Source organism: Heterodontus francisci, chromosome 9, assembly GCF_036365525.1.
Source record: "Heterodontus francisci isolate sHetFra1 chromosome 9, sHetFra1.hap1, whole genome shotgun sequence".
NCBI classification, from domain to species: Eukaryota; Metazoa; Chordata; class Chondrichthyes; order Heterodontiformes; family Heterodontidae; genus Heterodontus; species Heterodontus francisci.
The window spans coordinates 51,536,197-51,560,151 of NC_090379.1; the positions used below are offsets into that span (position 1 = coordinate 51,536,197).

General features: G+C 43.4%; 1 protein-coding gene across 1 annotated transcript; it reads left to right on the forward strand.

Annotated features, from left to right (window-relative positions):
• Nucleotides 1-787: 787 nt before the first annotated feature.
• siva1 (SIVA1, apoptosis-inducing factor) lies at nucleotides 788-23,515 on the forward strand. Its single transcript, XM_068039040.1, has 4 exons — nucleotides 788-995; nucleotides 17,492-17,722; nucleotides 20,157-20,313; nucleotides 23,298-23,515. Exons 1-4 carry the CDS (start codon nucleotides 878-880, stop codon nucleotides 23,344-23,346), a joined length of 555 nt encoding a protein of 184 aa, XP_067895141.1. The 5' UTR covers nucleotides 788-877; the 3' UTR covers nucleotides 23,347-23,515.
• The last annotated feature ends 440 nt before the right edge of the window (nucleotides 23,516-23,955 follow it).

Genomic DNA, 23,955 nt, shown 5'->3' on the forward strand with positions numbered 1-23,955 from the left:
CAAGAGGCCAGAATTAACAGGAGCGCAGATATCTCAGAGGGTTGTGAGGCTGGAGGAGATTATAGAGATAGGGAGGGGTGAGGCCATGGAGGGATTTGAAAACAAGGATAAGAATTTTAAAATCAAGATGTTGCTTAACTGGGGTGAGTACAGGGGTGATAGGTGAACAGCACCTGGTGCTAGTTAAGACATGGGCAGCAGAACTTTGGATGACCTCAAGTTTATGGGGAGTAGAATTAAGCAATGCTTTTTCTTATTGGGCTGGAAACACTGATCTAGCCCTTGGGTGCATTCTAAAACATGTTCTGCACTTTAATCGCTTGCATTATTATATTAATACTGAAACCTATTTGAGCACATTTATTTGTAGATTATAGATCTCTGAGTGCCAAAACTACAGTGTAATATGGTACAATTTGCTGCGGTATATAGTGGGACTGTGATGCATAAACTTGAACACAGTAAGAACAGCTTGGATGCACTAATGTGTAGGTTTTTTTGGTTCCTGGTTTTTCTTTATGCAGTGGCTGGTGTTTGGAATTGTAGCTTTTGCTGCAATTTGAATTCCCTAATTTTAAAAAAATGTAAAGCTAGTAATTTCCCTGTTTTAAAACCCTCATCCAGATCGTATGTGGAATACAGTTAGTTTGTTGAGCCAGATGTACGGACTGAAATGGCAACAACAGCAGCCAACAGCAGAGCGGATAACACGTGACATGTGGGCGGGGAAAAGTGACACAAACTCCGCCCCTTCTCGCGCAGCAGCCCGGAATCATGTGAGCAGCATTCTTTAAAATCTCTCGCGACACGGGGGTCACAGGTCAGGGTTTTGCGCGCGGGAAGTGGTTGCTTGGTAGCGCGATTTAGCCGGTTCGGGATGACGAAGAGAGTTAGTCCTTTCGGTGACACGGCGCCGCTGCAGTGGAAGATCCACGTTACCCAGAAAGAGCTGAGCGAGGGAGTGTTTGGGGCGAAATACAAGCGAGAGGTGTACGGTGAGTGAGCGGCAGGCCGAGGCCTGGGGAGCGGACCGCGGGGATGGACCGCGCATTCCAGGCCACCGTTAAGCCCAGTAGGAGCGTTTGAGCCCGCGGTCAGGGTTTCCCTGCAACAGGCTCTGGGAAAGGTACAGTATAATGGATGCTTGTGTGCCGTCTCCTTGCTGCTGTTAACTGGCCACTAAAGAATTCAACAATAAAATAAAAGCGAAATACTGCAGATGCTGGAAATACTCTAGTCTGGCAGCATCTGGAGAGAGAAGCGAAGTTCACGTTTCAGGTCTGTGATTTTTAATAGCTCTGCTATTCGCCCGCTAACAGACCGCTGACCCGGATGCTAGGTTTGGTACTAAACTGAACGTAACTTGGATTTTTCCTCCATGAGGAAAGTATGAAACACTAGTGGGCTGGATTTTGCAGTCGGCAGGGACTTTGCACTGGAACTTGCTGTAATTAGAGAGGCATTTTGGTGCCCTTCGCTCTACAGCGGCTTGTGAACAGGGGGAACAACAGAGTCTCTTCAACCGGTCAGATTGAAGAATCCTTGCTAAACTATGCCGTGTCTGAACCAGCATATTTCATTCAATGCCAAATTATGTACGGAAAGAAATGTAAGCTTGAGTGAGAAATGACAGTGAAAGTTTTTAAAATCTCGACAATAAGTGAAAACTGACAGCGTTCACACCTGTAAAAGTTAACTTTCAGCGCTGGAGGGTTTTTTTGACAGTCATGAAGACTTGTGCTGTTAAGTTTACTTGAACTAGAATGGACAGCCCCATCTTTTTCTGGAGTTTAATGTGTATCTATCACAAGTACAGCGATTTCATGCTGTCCCATGTATTTCTGTGCTGGGTCTCTTGGTGAGAAACCATTCTTGTGCAGATTCTGGAGGAGCAGGACATCTCTGCAGTAAATTCCTGATTGTTTAACTGCAGGTGTTGTGGCTGGAAGTTCTGATTTACAATTTTGAGTGCTGTTTGCATTGTTACTGCAAGATCTGCATCATGTAATTTGCTGTCAATAATGCTGATAGGACTCCCTGTTACTTGTGTTGAAATGCTACAGCAGCTTCATATGACAACAGATGTGAAGTGCAGTGTGGAAATCCAAAAAATTAATGTCAAGATGAACTGTTAACACTCATTTCAGCAACATGCCATGCTAAAATTTTAAAATGTAGGTTTGCCCTAATAATGGCAGATGCTCCTATAACAAATTCTGGCCTTTGTGCTTAGTAATGTAGCCAGTTTTTTTTTTAAGCCTTTGTGCTACTGCAGTTTCCTACAATGCAGTTTTGTCCCCCTGGTATGGAAAGTTGATGCTTCATGGATGCCTTTGCCTCCTTCATGTCATTTTAGTTCTCTGGACTCAACAGCTTTTAAGAACAGACTTTTTTTCTAGTGTGTATTCCCAATAGAGCTCTACAACAAAAGGACTTTAAGTGAAGCTACAAATGAATAGCTCACTAACTGAAGTACCCTAAAAATTCAGAGGTAAGAGTGAGCCAAGATTAGGAAATATAATACAGATGACCATTGAAAACACCTTGGACTAGTGTAGTAAAAACTGGAGACAGTTTGTGATCTGTTTTAAGTATGAGATGACCTCTAGTCTGCTAATAGTTTATGCTAGGGCTGTACATTATGTCCATAGTCATCATGGTACAGAAGGTGGACATTTGGCCCATCAAGTCCATGTCTGCACTCCAGAGTAATCCAGTCAGTCCATTTCCTTGCTCTATCCCCATAGCCCTGCAAATTTATTTTCCTCAAGTACTTCTCCAGTTTGCTTTTCTGAAATCATTCCTTTCCACCACCCTCGTAGGCAGTGAGTTACCACCTAGTGTCTTAAAAGAAAATCTTCCTCTTGTCCTTCCTGCATCTCTTGCCCAAAACCTTTAAATCTGTGTCCCCTAGTCCTTGTACCATCAGCTATTGGGAGCAATATTTCCTTATCCCAACCTGCCATAATCTTGTACACCTCTAGCAAATCTCCTATCAAACTCTCTCGCTCTGAGAACAAGCCCCGTCTTCTCCAACCTAACCTTGTAGCTAAAATCCCTCATCCCTGGAACCATTCTAGTAAATCTCCTCTACACTGTCTTAAAGATCCTCTCATCCTTCCTAAAGTGTGGTGACTAGAACAAAGATCAGTACAGCACAGGAACAGGCCATTCGGCCCTCCAAGCCTGCACCGATCTTGATGCCTGCCGAAACTAACACCTTCTGCACTTCCGGGGCCCATATCCCTCTATCCCCTATTCCCTTCCTATTCATATATTTGTCAAGATGTCTCTTAAACGTCGCTATCGTATCTGCTTCCACCACCTCCCCTGGCAGCAAGTTCCAGGCACTCGCCACCCTCTGTATAAAAAAAAAACTTGCCTCGAACTGGGTGCAGTATTTTGTGGCCTAAGCAGAGTTTATAAAGGTTCATGTAACTTCTCTGCTTTTGTCCTCAAAGATTACTACACAAGATAAGAGCACATGGTGTAGTGGGTAATATATTAGCATGGATAAAGGAATGGTTAGCTAACATGAAGCAGAGAGCAGCGATAAATGTTTTATTTCAGGTTGGCAAGCTGTAATTGGGGCCTCAACTATTTACAATTTATATCAATGACTTGGATGAAGGGGCTGAATGTATGGTAGCTTAATTTGCCAGTGACACCAAGACCTGAAGAAAAGTAAGTTGTCAAGAGGAGGTAAAGAGTCTACAAAGGGGTATAGATGGGTGAAGTCAGCAGGCAAAAATTTGGCAGATGAAGTATAATGTGGGATAAGTGAACATGTCCACTTTGGCAGGAAGAATAGAAAAGCTGTATACTATTTAAATGGAGAGATGTTGCAGAACTCGAAGGTACAAAGGGATCTGGGTGTCTTGGTACATTAATCGCAAAAAGTTAGTATGCAGGTATGACATGTGATTTACAAAGGCAAATGGAATGTTGGCATTTATTGCAAGGGGAATAGACTATAAAAGTAGGGAAGTTTTTTACTGCAGCTATACAGGACCTTGGTGAGACCACATCTGGGTTACTGTGTACAGTTTTGGACACTATTTGAAAAATGATAGCATTTCAGACAAGGTTCACTCAACTAATTCTGGATGAAGGATTTGTCTTTAGGTTGAACAAATTGGGCCTATACCCATTTTTTAAAAATTCTTTCATGGGATGTGGGTGTTGCTGGCAAAGCCAGCATTTATTGCCCATCCATAATTCCCCTTGACTACTGAGTGGCTTGCAAGGCTATTTCAGATAGCAGGTAAGTCAACCACATTGTTGTGGGTCTGGAGTCGCATGTAGGCCAGACTAGGTAAAGTGGCAGATTTCCTTCCCTAAAGGAAACTAGTGAACCAGATGGATTTTTACAACAATCGATAGTCTCAGTAATAGTGCCATGAAACTATCTTTCAATTCAATTCCAGATTTTTATCAATTAATTGAGCAGAATTAATTGAATTTAAATTCCACCAGCTGCCTTGCTGGGATTTGAACCAGTCCCCAGGGCATTGGCCTGGACCTCTGGATTACTAGTTCAGTGACAATGCCACTGCCACCATCTCACCCTAAAACATTTGTTCTGGAAATTGAGACTTCACCTAAAAAGTCAGTGCACTGAAGATGTTTCCTCTTGTGGGGGAGACCAGAACTAGGACAGTTTGAGGTCTCCCTTTTAAGATGATGAGAATTTTTTTCCTCAGTGGGTCATTAGTCTGTGGAATTCTCTGCTCCAGAAAGCAGTGGAGGCTGGGTCATTGAATTTAATCAAGGCTGAGTTGATAGTCAAGAGTTATGGGGAGCAGACAGAAAGTGGAGTTGAAACCACAACCAGATCAGCCATAATCTTAGCAAATGGTGGAGCAGAATCGAAGGGCTGAGTGGCCTATTCCTGCACCTATGTTCCTACTCAGTACCTCTTTATGAACCCCAAGAACCCATATGCTTTAACTACTCTATGTCCTGCCACCTTCAAGGATCTGTGCATATGAACCACCAGGTCCCTCTGTCTCTGCACAATCTTTAGAACTGTGCCATGGGCAAACTTCTGGAAAGAAGAATTCAGGACAAAATTAAGTCACATGGTCAAATGCAAGTTAAAGAAAGCCAGAAAGGATTTGAGGGAAAATCATGTTGAACTAACTTGTTGGCATTTTTTGAGGGAAGAGGGTTAATGAGGGCAATGCAGTTGATGTGGTGTACATGGACTTTCAAAAGGTGTTTTCTCAAGTCTGTTGTGTGGCACTGTATCAAAGTTACAGCTCGTGGAATAAAAGTGACGGTAGCAACATGGATACAGAATTGGTTGAGTGACCGGAAACAGTAGTGGTTAATAGATGTTTTTTGGGATGGAGGAAGATTTGTAGTGGTATTTCCCCTGGTGTCCGTGTTGGGACCCGTGCTTTTCCTGATATATTAATGACCTAGACCTTGGTGTACAGGGCTATTGTGTCCAGTTCTGGGCAGTGCACTTTAGGAAAGATATTGGCACAATTTGTGTGCAGAAAAGATTCACCTAGAATGCTTCCAGGGATGAAGAACTTTAGTTATGAAGATAGATTGGAGAAGTTGGGACTCTTTTTTTTTTTTTTTCCTCTTTGGAGGAGAGAAGGCTGAGGTGATTTGATCGAGATATTTAAAATCATGAGGGGTCTATACAGAGTAAATGGGAAGATACTGTTCCCACTCATGAGGATTGAGAACAAGAGGGCTTGGATATAAAGTAACAGGTAAGAGAGCAAAAGTGATATGAGGGGAGAACTTTCATGCAGCGAGTGGTTAAGGTCTGGAATGTGCTGTCTGAGAATGTGGTGAAGGCAGTTCAATTGAAGCATTCAAAAGGGAATTAGACAGTTGTATGAAAAGGAAGAATGTGCAGGGTTACATGGAGAAGGCAGGGGAATGGCAATAAGTTAATTGCTCTTTTGGAGAGCCGGTGCAGACACGATGGACTGAAAAGTTGCCTTCTGCACTATAACAATTCTGTGATTAAGTATCTATTGTTTCTCCCTGTCCCTTCTGCCAAAATGCACTACCTCTTCAATTCCATTCTTCTAGCTCTCTGTCCTGCAGTTGATTTGGTATTATCTGTTAGTCACACCTCCAAGTTTGCTACCATCTGCAAATTTTGAAATTTTACTCTACTCCAGTATCTGTCACTTTGTATGTAGCAAAAATAGCAATAGGGCCAGCACTGACCCCTGATGAACACCACGCTCCCGTCCTCCAGTCTGGAAAAACATCCATTTACTTCAACTTGCTGTTTTCTGTCCTTAAGCTGATTTTTTTTTTAATCCAAGCTGACACTGACCCTCCTATTCCATGAGCCTCCATTTTGTTAATTAGCCTTGTGTGGTACTTGCCAAATGCTTTCTTAAAATCCATATAGACAACATCGACTGCATTCCCTTCATCAACCTCCTGTTGCTTCATCAAAAATTCAATTGGATTACTCGATCTGCAAAATCCACGCTGTTTCTCTTTAACTCAAACCTCTCCATGTGCCTGATTTTTCTTTTTCTTCCTGATTTTATTTGTCTGCAACATTATCCAGCACTGATCTTAAGCTGTCTGGCCGATAGTTATTTGGAATATCCTTACAGTCTTTCTTGAACAAGGGTGTCACATTTGCCACACTACAATTTGCACCTCCCTTGTACCGAGGGAACATCAGAAGATTATGGCAGCTCTTCTGCTATCTCCACTCCCACTTCCCTTAGCAACCTGAGATGCAAGGTGACTTATTGACTCTTAAGCATATCCAACATTTCCAGTACATCCCATCAGTTTTCACCTATCCATTACCTCTACCATCTCTGCTCCCAATGTTTTCATCAGCCTCCTCTTCCTTAGTAAACAACTTATTTGGCCTCCTTGTCTTGAGACAATGGGTAAGTGCTTGGAGGTGGTCAGTGGTTTGTGAAGCAGTGCCTGGAGTGGCTATAAAGGCCAATTCTAGAGTGACAGACTCTTCCACAGGTGCTGCAGATAAAATTGGCTGTCAGGGCTGTTGCACGGTTGGCTCTCCCCTTGCGCTTCTGTCTATTTTTTTTCCTGCCAACTAAGTCTCTTTGACTCGCCACATTTTAGCCCGCCTTTATGGCTGCCCGCCAGCTCTGGCGATCACTGGCAACTGACTCCCATGACTTGTGATCAATGTCACAGGACTTCATGCTGCGTTTGCAGACTTCTTTAAAGCGGAGACATGGACGGCTGGTGGGTCTGATACCAGTGACACGCTTGCTGTACAATGTGTCCTTGGGGATCCTGCCGTCTTCCATGCAGCTCACATGGCCAAGCCATCTCAAGCGCCTCTGGCTCAGTAGGGTGTTGGCCGCCTCGAGGACTTCTGCGTTGGAGATACAGTCCTGCCACCTGATGCCAAGGATTCTCTGGAGGCAGCGGAGATGGAATGAATTGAGACGTCGCTCTTGGCTGACATACGTTGTCCAGGCCTCGCTGCTGCAGAGCAAGGTACTGAGGTCACAGGCTTGATGCACTCTGACTTTTGTGTTTCGTGTCAGTGTGCCATTTTCCCACACTCTTGGCCAGTCTGGACATAGCAGTGGAAGCCTTTCCCATGCGCTTGTTGTCTGCATCGAGAGACAGGTTACTGGTGATAGTTGAGCCTAGGTAGGTGAACTCTTGAACCACTTCCAGAGCTTGGTCGCTGATGATGGATGGAGCATTTCTGACATCCTGTCCCATGATCATTTTCTTGAGGCTGATGGTTAGGCCAAATTTGTTGCAGGCAGCCGCAATCCTGTCTGAGTCTCTAGACACTCTTCAGTGTGGGATGTTAATGCAGCATCGTCAGCAAAGAGGAGTTCCCTGGTGAGGACTTTTCGTACTTTGGTCTTCACTTTAAGACTGGCAAGGTTGAACAACCTGCTACCTGATCTTGTGTGGAGGAAAATTCCTTAAGACTTGAACGCATGTGAGAGTAGCAGGGAGAAGATCCCAAACACTGTAGGTGTGAGAACACAGCCCACAACCCTGTTTCACACCACTCAAGATAGGAAAGGGGTCTGATGAGGTGCCACTGTGCTGAATTGTGCCTTTCACATTGTCATGGAATGAGGTGATACTTCGTAGCTTTGGACATCTGACTTTTTCTAGTAGTCTGAAGAGACCATGTCTGCTGTAGAGGGGCATCTGTTTGTGGCATTTCTCCTGTAGCTGGCGAAGGGAGAACAGCATGTCAATGGTGGATCTCTCTGCTTGAAAGCCATACTGTGCCTCAGGGTAGACACGCTCAGCCAGCTTCTGGAGCCTGTTTAAAGCGACTCGAGCGAAGACTTTCTCCACTATGCTGAGCAGGGAGATTCCACGGTAGTTGTTGTAGTCACCCTTTTTCTTATAAAGGGTGGTGGTATTGGCATCGTGCGTGTTCTGTGGTACTGCTCCCTTGTCCCAGCACAAGCAAAGCAATTCATGGAGTGCTGAAAGAATAGCAGGCTTGGCACTCTTGCTTGTTTCAGGGGTAATGCCGTCCTTCCCAAGGGCTTTTCCGCTGGCTAGAGAATCAATGGCATCACTGAGTTCCGATTTTGTTGGCTGTACGTCCAGCTGATCCATGACTGGCAGAGACTGGGCTGCATTGAGAGCTGTCTGACATTTTCCCTGGAGTACAGTTCTAGGTAGTGCTCCACCCAGCTTGCGTTGGTCAGTGATTGTGTCCCTGATTTAGATTTGAGGGGGGGGCGATCTTGATTGGTCCAAAAGCTCTCCATGCCGTTATACATTCCTCTGATGTTTCCAGTGTTGGAGGCCAGCTGAATGTGACTGCATAGGTGTTGCCAGTAGTCATTTGCGTAGCACCTGGCTGTTTGTGCGGCACTTCTGGCTCCTTTAAGTGCTATGGATGTTAACTTGCTGGGGGCTTTCTTGTAGTTTAACATCCATAGCACTTGGCAGCTATGACAGGTTCCAGCTCTTCAAAGTGAGATTGAAACCAGTCTGCATTCTGCTTCACACGTTTGCCATAGGTGGTCATTGCTGAGTCATAGATGGCATCTCTGATGTGGGCCCACTTGGTTTCTGCATCCCCCATAGGAGTGTTTTTGAAGGGCTTTTTCAAGTGAATTTAGAAACTTGTGTAACAGCTGTGGATAAGAAATTCTGCTAGTGTTGATGTGCGGGCAGCCCTTCTTGGAGTGATGCAGCTTCTTTGGTTTGAGACTAACCTTGCTGCACACCAGGGAGTGGTCGGTGTCGCAGTCAGCACTGTGAAAGCTGCGTGTGATTTGGACACTATTTAAAGAGGCTCGCCATGTGACGAGTAAACAGTGATACAAAATACTCCAAGTATTCTAGCCTTGCACTGTGCCTCTGAGCATTTATCACTTGTCCCTAATAGGCCCCACCCCACTTATCACTTACTGGTTGACATACCCATAGAAGATTTTTGGGTTCCCTTTTATGTTAACTGCCGTTGTATTCTCATTCTCTCTGCCAGATTTATTTTCCTCTTTCTTTTGCTTCCCCTCAACTTATTATATTTGGCTTTGTTCTTCACTTGACATGCATCATACTGCCTTTTTGGTTTTATCGTATTCTCTATCTCCCTAGTCATCCAAGAAGCCCTGCCTTTGCTTTCCCCTGCCTGAAACAACATCTCCTTAAAGATCACCCATTGTTCTGTTACTGTGTCTCCTGTTGATTTTTGGTTCCATTTTACCCTGGCTGAATCCCCTCTCATCCCATTGAAGTTGGCCCTCTCTTTCTTTCTTTCAATTGAGACATTCTACTTTAGATTATTCCTTGCTTATCTCCAATACTAATCTAAACCTTGCAATACAATGTTCACTCTTGCCCAAGTGTACTCCCACATACACATGGTTCACTTGGCCCACCTCATTCCCCAGCACCAAATCCAGCAATGCCTCCTTCCTTGTTTGACTGAATCTACTGGTCAAGGAAGTTCTCCTGAATGCATTTGAGATTCCTTTTTACTGTAACATTAATTACTCAAATGTTTGGGATAAAGTCCCCCAATATCACCATTCTATATAGTTCTTGCACATCTGATTTTCCCTGAAGATTTGCTCCATCTCTCTATTTGGAGGCCTATAGCGTACCCCGGTAGTGATTTATATAACCTTTTTTGTCTTCACTTTAACCAAATAGATTCTGTTTTTCTCCCCTCGGACATCCTCCCTTTCCAAAATGACACTGTCTTCCCTAATGAGTACTGCCACTGCACTTTTCTCCTTGCCTATCTCTTCTGAACACTTTGGGTGCTTAACATTCAAGGATACAATCCTCACCATTTTTTAAGCCACATTTGTTATTGCCGCTACATCATACTCCCACACCGTATTTGTGCTTATAGCTCATCAACCTTATTCACCATACTGTATTTGCATCCATGCCTTGTAAAGCTGTCTTTGTATTCTTCATAGTCCTTTGTATCCACCTGTTCAACAGATAGCAGACAAAGTGCAGAGAGTCTGTGAGGAAGGTTAGACAATTGACACGACAAAGTTGCAGCCAGTATGACGGGTTGAAGTGTGTCTATTTTAACGCAAGAAGTGTCAGAAATAAGCGTGATGAACTTAGAGCATGGATCAGTACTTGGAGCGACGATGTTGTGGCCATTACGGAGATGTGGATATCACGGGCAGGAATGGATGTTGGATGTTCCGGGGTTTAGATGTTTCAAAAGGAATAGGGAGAGAGGTAAGAGGTGGGGGAGTGGCATTGCTAATCAGGGATAGTATCACAGCTGCAGAAAGGGAGGTCATCGAGGAGGGTTTGTCTACTGAGTCAGTATGGATGGAAGTCAAACAGAAAGGAGCAGTCACTTTGGGAGTTTTCTATAGATCTCCTCCTTTTTCCCCCCCCCCCCCCCCAATAGCAACAGAGACACGGAGGAACAGATTGGGAGGCAGATTTTGGAAAGGTGCAGAAGTAACAGGGTTGTTGTCATGGGTGACTTCAACTTCCCTAATCTTGATTGGAACCTCCTTAGTGCAAATAGTTTGGAGCAGTTTTTGTCAGGTGCGTCCAGGAAGGTTTCCTGACTCAATATGTAGATAGGCTGACTAGAGGGGAGGCTATGTTGGACTTGGTGCTTGGCAACGAACCAGGCCAGGTGGCAGAGCATTTCGGTGATAGTGATCACAACTCCCTGACCTTTACTATAGTCCTGGAGAGGGGCAGGAGCAGACGGGATGGGAAAATATTTAATTGGGGGAGGGCGAATTACAATGCTATTAGGCAGGAACTGGGGAGCATAAACTGGAAACAGATGTTCTCAGGGAAATGCACGACAGAAATGTGGAGGTTGTTTCGGGAGCACTTGCTGCAACTGCTGGATAGGTTTGTCCCGATGAGGCAAGGAAGGGATGGTAGGGTGAAGGAACCTTGGATGACGAGATGTGGAACATCTAGTCAAGAGGAAGAAGGAAGCTTACTTAAGGTTGAGGAAGCAAGGATCAGACAGGGCTCTAGAGGGTTACAAGGTAGCCAGGAAGGAACTGAAGAATGGACTTAGGAGAGCGAGAAGGGGACATGAAAAAGTCTTGGCGGGTAGGATTAAGGAAAATCCCGAGGCGTTCTACACTTATGTGAGGAACAAGAGGATGGCCAGAGTGAGGGTAGGGCCGATCAGGGATAGTGGAGGGAACTTGTACCTGGAGTCGGAGGAGATAGGGGCGGTCCTAAATGAATACTTTGCTTCAGTATTCACTAGTGGGAGGGACCTGGTCGTTTGTGAGGACAACGTGGAACAGGCTGATATGCTCGAACAGATTGAGGTTAAGAGGGAGGATGTGCTGGAAATTTTGAATGATATGAGGACAGATAAGTCCCCGGGGCCAGACGGGATATACCCAAGGATATTACGGGAAGCGAGGGAAGAGATTGCTGCGCCTTTGGCGTTGATCTTTGCGTCCTCACTGTCCACTGGAGTAGTACCAGATGATTGGTGGGTGGCAAATGTTGTTCCCTTGTTCAAGAAAGGGAATAGGGATAACCCTGGGAATTACAGACCAGTCAGTCTTATGTCGATAGTGGGCAAATTATTGGAGAGGATTCTGAGAGACAGGATTTATGATTATTTGGAAAAGCATAGTTTGATTAGAGACAGCATAGCTTTGTGAGGGGCAGGTCATGCCTCACAAGCCTTATTGAATTCTTTGAAGTTGTGACAAAACACATTGATGAAGGAAGAGCAGTGGATGTGGTATATATGGATTTTAGCAAGATGTTTGATAAGGTTCCCCATGGTAGGCTCATTCAGAAAGTGAGGAGGCATGGGATACAGGGGGAGTTGGCTGTCTGGATACAAAATTGGCTGGCAGTAGATGGAAAGTATTCAGCATGGAGCTTGGTGACCAGTGGTGTTCTGCAGGGATCTGTTCTGGGACCTCTGCTCTTTGTGATTTTTATAAATGACTTGGATGAGGAAGTGGAAGGCTGGGTTAGCAAGTTTGCTGATGACACGAAGGTTGCTGGAGTTGTGGATAGTGTGGAAGGCTGTTGTTGATTGCAACAGGGCATTGACAGGATGCAGAGCTGGGCTGAGAAGTGGCAGATGGAGTTCAACCTGGAAAAGTGTGAAGTGATTCATTTTGGAAGGTCGAATTAGAATGCGGAATACAGGCTGAAAGACAGGATTCTTGGTAGTGTGGAGGAACAGAGGGATGTTGGGGTCCATGTCCATAGATCGCTCAAAGTTGCCACCCAAGTTGATAGGGTTGTTAAGAAGGCGTATGGTGTGTTGGCTTTCATTAACAGGGGGATTGAGTTTAAGAGCCGCGAGGTTATGCTACAGCTCTATAAGGCCCTGGTTCGACCGCACTTGGAATATTGTGTTCAGTTCTGGTCGCCTCATTATAGGAAGGATGTGGAAGCTTTAGAGAGGGTGCAGAGGAGATTTACCAGGATGCTGCCTGGACTGGAGGGCATGTCCTACGAAGAAAGATTGAGGGAGCTAGGGCTTTTCTCATTGGAACGAAGAAGGATGAGAGGTGACTTGATAGAGGGGTACAAGATGATGAGAGGCATAGATAGTGGATAGTCAGACTTTTTCGCAGGGTGGAAAGGGCTATCACCAGGGGGCATAATTTTAAGGTGATTGGAGGGAGGTTTTGGGGAGATGTCAGAGGTAGGTTCTTTACACAGTGGTGGGTGCGTGGAATGCGCTGCCAGCAGTGGTGGTAGAAGCAGATACATTAGGGACATTTAAGCGACTCTTGGATAGATAGATGGATGATAGTAGAATGAAGGGTAGGTAGTTAGTTTGATCTTAGAGTAGGTTAAAGGTTCGGCACAACATTGTGGGCCGAAGGTGCTGTGCTGTGCTGTTCTATGTTCTAATATGGTACTACTTCCTTCTCTAGTATTATTCAACACGTACTCCTTTTATGCACCTTATTCCTCTTTTCTACTTCTATATGGTGGTGCTGATTTTTAGTGAACCTCTCCACAAGAGCATTGGTCCCAGTCCTGTAGAGGTGCAACCTGTCTGTTTTGAATAGGTGCCTCCTGCTTCAGAACTGGCCCCATGTCCCAGGAATCTGAAGACCTCCCTGCACTATGCCTCAAGGCACACATTGATCCTCCCTATTTCTACTATCACTGGCATATGGTACCAGCAGTAATCTAGAGATTGCTACCTTCGAGATCCTACTTTTTAACAACTTCCCTAGCTCCTGAAAGTTTGACCGTACAACCTCAACACTTGCTTCCTCTATCATTGGTACCAACATGTACCACAACTTCTGGCTCATGTCCTTTCCCCTTTAGAATATTCTGCACCCTCTGGTGTCCTTTACCCTGGCACCAGGGAGGTAACACACCATGCAGTACTCATGATGACAGTTATAGAAATGCCTGTCTGTCTGCCAACTTTAGAAACTCAAGACTGCATTTCTGCTTTGTTCCCTCCTGTGCCGTCCCTTGCCAATTGGTTTCATGGTCTGGTCTGCACTCCTTCAAAGTGTGATCACTCCCAGCAGTCTCCAAAGCTGAGTACTAGTTTGAGAGTGGCACACACCCTATCGACTCCTGCAGTTCCTTCGAAAGGCCTGTCTGAGTCAGGTCAGGCCCCTCTTCCGGGTCTGGCTTTCGGGATTGGGCTGGATCAGGCTGGACACACACGGTAAGTGCTCTGCTGGTAAGTATTAAAATTTAAACTTACTTGAGCTGGGAGTCTGGGATGTCAAGTAGGGAAACTGAGTCTGTGCAGTGAGTGAGTGATGTCTCTATGACGTCATCATGCACACACAGGTTCAGAGTCGGAAGGTAATTAAAGGGATGGTCAAGTCGGGGTGGGGTCAGGCTAGGCTTGGGTGCAGGGCAAAATTGGAGGGACTTGGGCTGGGTCCACTGGTTGGGTTGGGTTCTTCTTGACCTGAGTAGGCCTTTGCTCTCTGCCTGTGGGGTGACCACCTTCTAGAATGTACAATCCAGGAAGCTCTCAGCCTCTCTGATGCTCCATGTGACTCCAACTGCCCCTCAAGCAGATTGAGACACTTGCACAGTTTTCCCAGGACACATCAAGTGTCCTGAAGTTACCACGTGGTGCAGGAATTGCAAGGTCCAGTATAAGTTAGGCTGAGTTTCTGAACTTTTGTTCATCCAGTTCTAGGGTGACTGGACAGTAATTTCATCGCCAAACCCTTCCCCCTTAAATCTTTTCCTTCCGTGAAGGCATTTATAAGTGCAACATCAAAACAGCTTGCTACTTTTGAGTGTAACTTTATGAAGGTGACACATTTGGTTGTTTAATTTGAACCAATCTTATGGTTTTTCCCTTGCTGCAGTTGGCTTTTCTATCAGATGCAATACGTGTTTGCTGTCTGGAAGGCCTAATATTTGAGATTCTAGGAAACTTTCCTGGTGGCTGCTAATAGATTCAGTTTTTCTTTTAATCGTGCTCAAAACAGAAGTCAGTCATAGTTTTGCAGCACAGAAACAGGCCCTTCGGCCCAGCACACCTGCACCAACCATCAAGCACCTGTCCTAACTAATCCCATTACCCGCACTTGGCCTGTAGCCTTGTATGTTTTGGCGTTTCAAGTGCTCATCCAAATACTTGTTGAATGTCGTGAGTGTTCCTGCCTCTACCACCCCTTCAGGCAGTGCGTTTCAGATTTCAACCACCCTCTGGGTGAAAACATTTCTCCTCAACTCTCCTCTCTAAACCTCCTGCCCCTCACCTTGAATCTTTGCCCCCTGGTTATTGACCTCTCTGCTAAGGGAAAAAGTTTCTTCCTATCTATTCTATCAATGCCCCTCATAATTTTGTATACCTCAATCAGGTACGCCCTCAGCCTTCTCTGCTCCAAGGAAAACAACCCCAGCCTACCCAGTCTGTCTTCATAACTGAAATGCTCCAGCCTAGGCAACATCCTGGTGATTCTGCTCTCCACCCTCCATTGCAATCACATCCTTCATGTAGTGTGGTGACCAGCATTATATACAGTACTCCAGCTGTGGCATAACTAGTGCTTTATACAGCTCCATCATAACCTCCCTGCTCTTGGATTCTGTGCTGCGGCTAATAAAGCCAAGTATCCCGTATGCCTTCCTAACCACCTTATCTACCTATGCTGCTGCCTTCAGTGATCTATGGACAAGCACCCCAAGTTCCCTCTGACCCTCTGTACTTCCTAGGGTTCTACCATCCATTGTGTATTCTGTTGCCTTGTTAGACCTCCCAAAGTGCATCACCTCCCACTTCTAAGGATTAAACTCCATTTGCCACTGCTCTGCCCATCTTACCAGCCCATCTATATCGTCCTGTAGTCTAAGGCTTTCCTCCTCACTACTTACGACACCACCAATTTTCATATCGTCTGTGAACTTGCTGATATGTCCTATATTCATGTCTAAATCGTTAATGTATACTACAAACAGTAAGGGTCGCAGCACTGATCCCTGTGGTATCCCACTGATCACAGGCCTCCATTCACAAAAACAACCCTCTACCATCACCTGCCTCCTTCCACTAAGCCAATTTCGAATCCAATTTGCCAAATTACCCTGGATCCCATGGGCTTTTACTTTCTTAGCCAATCACCCATTCAGGACCTTATCAAAAGCCTTACTGAAGTCCATGTAGACTAAATCAACTGCTTTACCCTCATCTACACCTCGAATCAACTCCTTGAAAAGTTAAATCGAATTTGTTCGACACAATCTCCCCCTGACAAAGCCATGCTAACTATCCCTGATTAATCCCTGCCTCCCCAAGTGGAGATTAATCCTGTCAGAATTTTTTCCAATAACTTCCCTACTACTGATAGATTCACCGGCCTGTAATTACCTAGTTTATCCCTGCTACCTTTGAATAATGGTACCACATTCGCTGTCCTCCAATCCTTTGGTACCTCATGTGGCCAGAGAGGATCTGAAAATTTTTTCCAGGTCCCTGCTGTCTCCTCCCTTGCCTCTCGCAGCCTGGGATACATCTCATCTGGGCCTGGGGATTTATCCCCTTTTAAGCCTGCTAATACTTCCTCCTTTTCAATGCTAATTTAATCAAGTATATCACAATCCTCTTCCCTGATCGCGACACCTACATCGTCCTTCTCCATAGTGAACACGGATGAAAAGTAATCGTTCAAAACCTCACCTATGTCCTCCGGCTGCACACACCGATTGCCTCTTTGATCCCTAATGGGCCCCGCTTTTTCCCTGGTTCTCCTCTTGCCCCTAACATACTTATAAAACGCCTTGAGATTTTCCTTTATCTTGTCTGCCAGTGATTTTTCATGCCTCCTCTTCGGTCTTCTAATTTTTAAGTACTCCCTACACTTTCTATACTCCTCTCCCATAAGTCTGCTCTGAACTGTTTCTGTTGGAGAGGTCCACTATTGAACACCAGTGAAGCATTTTTATTGTAGGGACATGCATTGTAATTTGTACAAAATATCACCGTATGCTCCCAATCTCCAAAATTTGCACTAAAATACAAAGTGCTGAAATATTCAGGTCCGACAGCATCTGTGGAGAGTGTGTTCATGTTTCAGGTCATTGACCTTTCATCAGAACTTCATTAAGCTCACTGGCTTCAGCTAACTTGTTTTTTTTTTGTGATAAAGTGGTGCTGTTCGATCTGAAGCAGATCAGAATCTGCATTTCACTGGTTTTGATTGAGCACGAAATCTTGTTTTAATGGGCCAGATGTCTGATTAAAGGCATCGAATTGGTGGCTGTTTTCTTGCATGGCATAGTTGTGTTCTCTTGACATCAACTTAAAATATGTACAATATAAGCCAGCTACCTTTTTTGGAGGGGGACCAGTAGGATGATGTGTACTGTCATGTTTCCTCTTCCTTCCTGTGTTCTCCCCCACCTGCATTTGTTTGGAAGGATATTTTCTGTTCATGTATGTGCAGTGATCACCTACTCCACTAGTTGCATAGTTTGAATTTTCCTGGCAGCGATGGTAGTCCTGTGGCAAATGTTTTTAGTGTAAATAAATTGTTTTTGAATCATTCCAATATGAGTTTCTCTTTCACCAACTTTTTTTTTTCAGAGAAAACTAAAAGCTTGCTGTTTAATGGTGCCCAAGCTTTTATGGGATACATGTGGACTGGTAATTCAGAAGAGAATTGTACATTGGTTCCTATGTCCAAACCTATTGAAGATAACTGCCTAAAGGAACCAGATGTTTGTAATGGATGTGAAGGACATGAATTACTCCATGGGCAAACCTTTCTAGGGCATAATGGACAACTTGTAAAGGGGTCACTATATTCATACAGATGTAAGTTTACTCAATGTAAATTTAATCCATTAATTTTATGCTGTGATGTTTGTGTGCGTTCTGTTGGATTCTTGACTAGTTACTGGAGTATATTAAATTATCTTTGTAGACCTCTTAGAAATAAATCTTTAGAATTAGCTATTTAAGTGTTAAGTGTGTCAAAGGATGTTCTGAGCTATGTAGGGTGGTTGCTTAGGTTTTCTGTAGCTTGGGGTTTATACCAGTGCTTTGTTTCATGGGTTAAATTTATTTTAATATATAAAAGCAACTCCCTTCACTGCCCACCCTAGAAATTTTAACCATTTAGTTGCTAGAATAATGGTTCATCCCTGATCCATAAAACTTGAGCAGCATTTGTTTCCATATTAACAAATATACAGATATAGGTGTTTGACTTTTCTCTAGTGTAACTTGATAAATTAGTACCTCCTAAAAATGTTGGATTACTCTACTGTTTCATTTTAGAGTTTCTCCTGACAACACCGCATATGCAGAGCAATCACAAATGTCATGTGTGTCTGAACATTTGGGTTACAAGTATGAATGCATGCGCTGACGTCACCATGCAACAATGTCAGACGTAATGGCCCTGAATGCTGCCTCCATTTCTCTTTCTCCAGTATCCTGTTCCCTCTTGCCATCACCCCACTACTCTCTTTTTTTTCTCTTTTTTTTTTCTCCCTCCCCCCCCCCCCATATTGCTGCTTTCAGTTTCCTGCGCCCAACTATCCATCACTCCATCCCACCTCGCTGCTTCAGCCACTCTTCCCACCCTGCTGCTTCTCCGGCCGGTGCAGCGGGGAGCAAGCAGCCGAGGTGTGACTGGGTGACCGGGGGAGGTAGGGAGGTGAGCAGCAAGGCTGGGCTGGGAGCAAGTGGTGGGCGGACAGTTGCCAGAGGGAACAGCAAAGAGAAAATGGCAGGAGGGAGTGGGGTACTATTGGGTTTGGATAGAGGTGGTGATCGCAGCCATTGACGGGATTCAAGCTTAATTTTTTTGTCAAATTGAGCAGCACCATCTTACTGCCAGCTGTCTGAGATTGTGCCGACAGTGACATTTCAATCGATGAGGCTGCATTTGTGCATCAGTACTGTGCCAATTAGTGGTTGCGTTGTCAGCAAATACAGCTTTCATTTTAAGCTCCTAATTTTGGGGAAAAAGACTAGGAAGTTTGTGTAGTTCAATTATCTGACATCAATATTATGGCAATAAAGCAGTACTAAATATAAAACTGGTCTTCCTTGTACTGCAATGCTCAATTCATTTCAAATATGTTCCATTCTGGGCAACCAATTTCTAATTCACAAATTTACCAGTACACCTATTAATCTGGCTTCATCAAATTAGATGCTTGTACTTAATGGAGAATGGCATCACCTTCCCCATCAATAGATGGGAAGTCTGAGCTCCTGGACTCCCAGTCTTTAGTTCACCTTGTGCCCCATAAAGTATAACTAAATATATTCTATCCAGATTGACATGGATTTAACTTGATGCATTTTCTGAAGCCACAGTGACTGAGCTCCTTGGTTGTACTTGCATTACAAATTGTGTAAAGACAAGCTACTGCATAAGCTAAGTATCATGTAAGCCAATGGATTCAACAAACTGAAATTGCATCTAACTCCATTTTGATTGCACAAATCACTTGTAATTTATTTCAGTTCTAGTTGTCGAGTTGCTGCTGTTTAAAACTTGCTATCTTGAATACCTGAAATATTGAAGATTTATAGCTAACTGTTGAACTGTAATGTGAAATGGGCAGTACTTCTGCTCTTGTTCTCATAATGAAGCTGCTTTGCCTGTTAAATGGCTGGGCAGATACAGGTAATTGATATGTTGCTGGAACTAAAGTTGATGTACTACAAACTATCTTTGACAGCAATTGCAACATTTCATAGCAATGTGGTGAATAGTGCATGTTGAACAGCTTTCAGGAAGTGGTTAAAGCAGTAATGCAGCTTTTAAAGCCTATTATCAGAAATATCTGCCCCTTGCTAAGATTTGTTTTCAAGGTGATGGCTACAAAGCTGTTTTTGTACATTGAGTCACTATCTTCAATTCCAATTTGAAGTGACAATGTGATTTTTGGGTTGTATGCTGTGACCAAGAGGCTACTTGGGTTTCTGTTCATGCCACTTATCTAACCAATTGGAATATGAGTGGAGTGGCTGTCCTGATGCTTTTTTTTTAACAACAGCTTTACTGAACTAGCAACCTGCCACTGAGTGTGGAAATCACCCAAAATTTGATGCTTGTAATTCAAATGCATTTAAAAAAAAAAAAAATTCAGTTTGTTTCTGCCAATATGTAAGCCTTGATTTAAAATAAGATGGAGTTGACTTGAGTTGAAAAATCCACCTTGGTTCTAAGCTTTTTGAAACTGTTGTTTATATGGTAGTTTAGCCTAACATGCTCATTTTTATTCACTAGCATCAATCAAGCCAGCAACCATGAACTGTTTTATCTGTCTGAAACCATCAAATCTCAAGGAGTCATGCTCACAGTGTGACCACTTAATATGCCAACATTGCAGCAAAGTGTGTAACCACTGTGCAAGAATTTGCTGTTCACTGTGTTCATTTGACGAGTGAGTAATCTGATTCAATCTTTTCTTGTGGCTTGCATTCTATAAACCTTAGAATCTATATGCTCTAATGTGAAACTAGCAGTCTTGCAGTATCTTCGATGTAGTTAAACCTTATGGATTTTTAAATGTTCTGTTCACCTTGACAGATGGTATCCTGCTTTCATGTCTCAATGATGCATATGACATAACTGTTACTCATCCTATACTTTTGCTGCGGAAGTTCTTGTTACTGTCACGATGGTCCAGATTTGGATGATTCAGACTGAATTCCAACCAGCAGCCAAACTTCTCCTATAAAAGTTGGATGTAAAATGATTTCCTGTGTCAGTCATTATAGAAAAAAAATCATGTAGTGAAGCTTGATGACCTGAAGCTCCACTAATGAATAAAAAGCAATAAGCCTTCAACCATTCTAGAAGCCTACAAATCTGTTTCCAAATGAATTGTATAACATACATACTTAAAATATGCATAAGTTACACAATTACTGCAAAAGGAAGGAAAGTGGTGCATTATCAAATCCATTGAGTGATAGAGAATTGAGCTGCATCTTTTCTATCCTAATTGAAATTATATTCTTGTATTTAAGTCAGAATGGATATGTCTTTTTTTTCCTGTTGAGTTTTAACTGTAGAATGTCCACCTCAAATGGCCCATAGTCTGTGTTTGATGTTGGTTTTGTGAGCCATTTAGTCTAATCACTGCTTGCTTCCCCATACTCTTTAGTAGTAATCCCCCATGTAAACAAGTGTTTATAATGCCCTTAAAGTTTATGGCCTCTGCACATCCTAACTGCCCCCAATTACTTTCTAAACCCTTTCTTTATTCTTTAAGCATCTTTTTAAATTTGTGCCCCTCTACTATCAACAGTTGCCTTAATAAATTATAACTGGTTCTCCTTAAAACTCAACTGTCTGGGGAGGGGGCAGAGAGAAGAGGAGAAAGCCAGTCCAAACGTGACTCTCAACTAACCCCTTATCCCTAGTGAATCTATACTGCCCTTTTTCCATTACTTTTGTATTCTTGATGGACTGGTGTGCCTGAAATTATAATAGCCCTGGATTTTACCACATTTAGATCTCTCCACTAGATTTTGAATGATAAAAATGCACATTTTGCAGAAACAAATTGTGAAATCGCAGTATAGCATCTGACATGATCGTATAATTGTTGGAACTTCTTCACAGTGGCTTTTCAGAATCTTTTTTGATCTCCTGACATGGATCCTGCTTCTGTTCAACCTTTGCCTACTTCAGCTGGTAAATAGAACCATAGAAAAGTTATGGCACAGAAGGCGGCCATTCAGCCCACTTTTCTTTCAGCCAGCGCAGACATGCTTGCCCCCAATCTAATCCCAGCTTGCAGCACCCTGTCTGTCTTGAAGGTTACAGCATTTCAGGTGCATGTCCAGTACCTTTTTTTTTAAATGAGTTGAGGGTTTCTACCTCCACCACTAGTCTGGGCAGTGAATTCCAGACACTCACCACCACCTGGGCAAGTTTTCCTTGTTCCTTCTATCAATCACCTTTTAAACCTTAAATTATTATTACTTTAGCCCTAGTCTATCCAATCTTTCCTCATAGCAACTTTCAAGCCCTGGCAACATTCCTGTAAACCTTCTCTACACTCTCCAGAGCAATTATGTCCTTCCTGTAATGTGACCACCTCCAGGCGCTTACCCATTGTCTCCCGAGACAAGGAGGCCAAAGAAGAAGAATGTGGTGACCAGAACTATATGCAATATTCCAGCTGTGGCCTAACCAGCATTTTATACAGTTCCAGCATTACATCCCTGCTTTTGTATTCTGTACCCCAGCCAATAAGAGAGCATTCCATATGCTGCCTTCACCACTCTATCTACCTGTCCTGCCATGTTCAGGGCACTCTCACGCACTCAGCCAAACCATTAATATCTTTCTAGAATCTACAGCTATCCTCTTTGCTATCAACCACATGGCCAGTTTTTGTCATCTGCAAATTTCCCAATCATGCCTCCCACATTTAAGTCCCAATCACTAATATATACCACAAACAGCAAGGGACGCAACATTGAGCCCTGTGGAACGCCACTGGAGACCACTTTCCATTTGCAAAAACATCTGTCGACCACCACCACCCTTTGTTTCCTGTCACTGAGCCAATTTTGGATCCAACTTGCCACATTCCCTTGTACCCCATAAGCTTTTATTTTTCTGACTAGTCTGCTATGTGGGACCTTGTCAAATGCCTTGCTAAAGTCCACGGAGACCACATCCACTGCACTACCCTTATCAATCATCCTTTTTACTTCCTCAAAAAATACAATTAAGTTAGCAAGACGTGAGCTTCGCTTAACAAATCCATGCTGACTATCCCTGATCCGTGCCTTACTAAGTGGTAGTTTATCCTACCTCAGAATTGATTCTAATAATTTGCCCACCAGAGATCAGACTGACCAGCCTATAATTATTTGGCCTGTCCCTCGCACCCTTTTTTAAACAATAGTGCAATGTTTGCAGACCTCCAATCCTCTGGTACCTCACCTGTATCTAGTGAGGATTTGAAGATGATCCTCAGAGCATCCACTATTTCCTCCCTGGCTCTAACAAGCTGGGATACAAGCCATCCAGCCCTGGTGATTTTATCCATTTTCAAGGATGTCCAACCATCTAGTAATTCCTCTCGTTATGCTTATTGTATCTACTATTTCACACTCCTCCTCTGTTACAATAATGTCTGCATCATACTTCTCCTTTGTGAAGACAGTAAATACTGCATTTAGCTTTACCTAGCAGTGTGGGAAAATGTTACCAATGAGCTACTGCTTCCAGTCATCTTGCTGCACAACAGCTTGTATAAACTACATCTTTATAATTTGGATTGCTTTGATTTGCAACATCTAATTTATCAATGGTGTTTTCCTAACTAATATCCAACAGTTGCATTCCCTGTAATTCGTGTATAGTGTTACATTTCTTATACTATTTTATTTTATCTTTTTCCAGTTATAATGAAGCCTATGATCAGGTGTTCTGCTATGGCTGCTTTCCATGAAGATGATCTAGAAGTTGTGAACTGGCTGTAACTTGTATAGGATTGTTTACACTTAAAATGCATTAATTTGATCACACTTTGCAAGTATACAAATGAAGTGAAATTCTACATTGTAATATACTGTTTTTAATTTACTTGTGTATTTGTATAATAAAACTTTTTTGTATAACTTTTTTTTGCAGTACTCTATATTGCTGCTCTTAACCCGAGTACATGTGCTTTGACAGATGGGGTAAATTTTAACGTGACATCCACCTGTTGAATTTATTTTTTTATCCCATTGATTTTGAATCTGGAGAATCAGACCCATTCTATAACAGGTGGGTCATCTGCTCCAGTTCTTCACTGCCCTTACTATGAAGTTGAAAACTAACCCCCCCCCACCCACCCCACAACAGGTATGGAAGGCTCTGTACCTGGTACATCTGAAGTTGTTTAGGTGACCGCTCTTGAAACAAGCATTAGTGCAAAGTATTGGTTGAGGCACATTAAGGGAATTGCTAATCTGCCAGGTATTGGCTTTTATTTTGCAAACTTTCAAAGCTACCTGCTAGGTGCAGAGAGATGGGGAAAACTCTATTTGAAATTGAATAGTCAGAAGCACCATAC

Excerpts from the sequence above, each read along its gene's own strand:
- siva1 (XM_068039040.1), top strand. The coding sequence starts at position 878 with ATGACGAAGAGAGTTAGTCCTTTCGGTGACACGGCGCCGCTGCAGTGG. Across the intron at positions 996-17,491 it reads ATACAAGCGAGAGGTGTACG|AGAAAACTAAAAGCTTGCTG; the intron begins GTGAGTGAGCGG and ends TTTTTTTTTCAG. Across the intron at positions 20,314-23,297 it reads TCACTGTGTTCATTTGACGA|TTATAATGAAGCCTATGATC; the intron begins GTGAGTAATCTG and ends ATCTTTTTCCAG.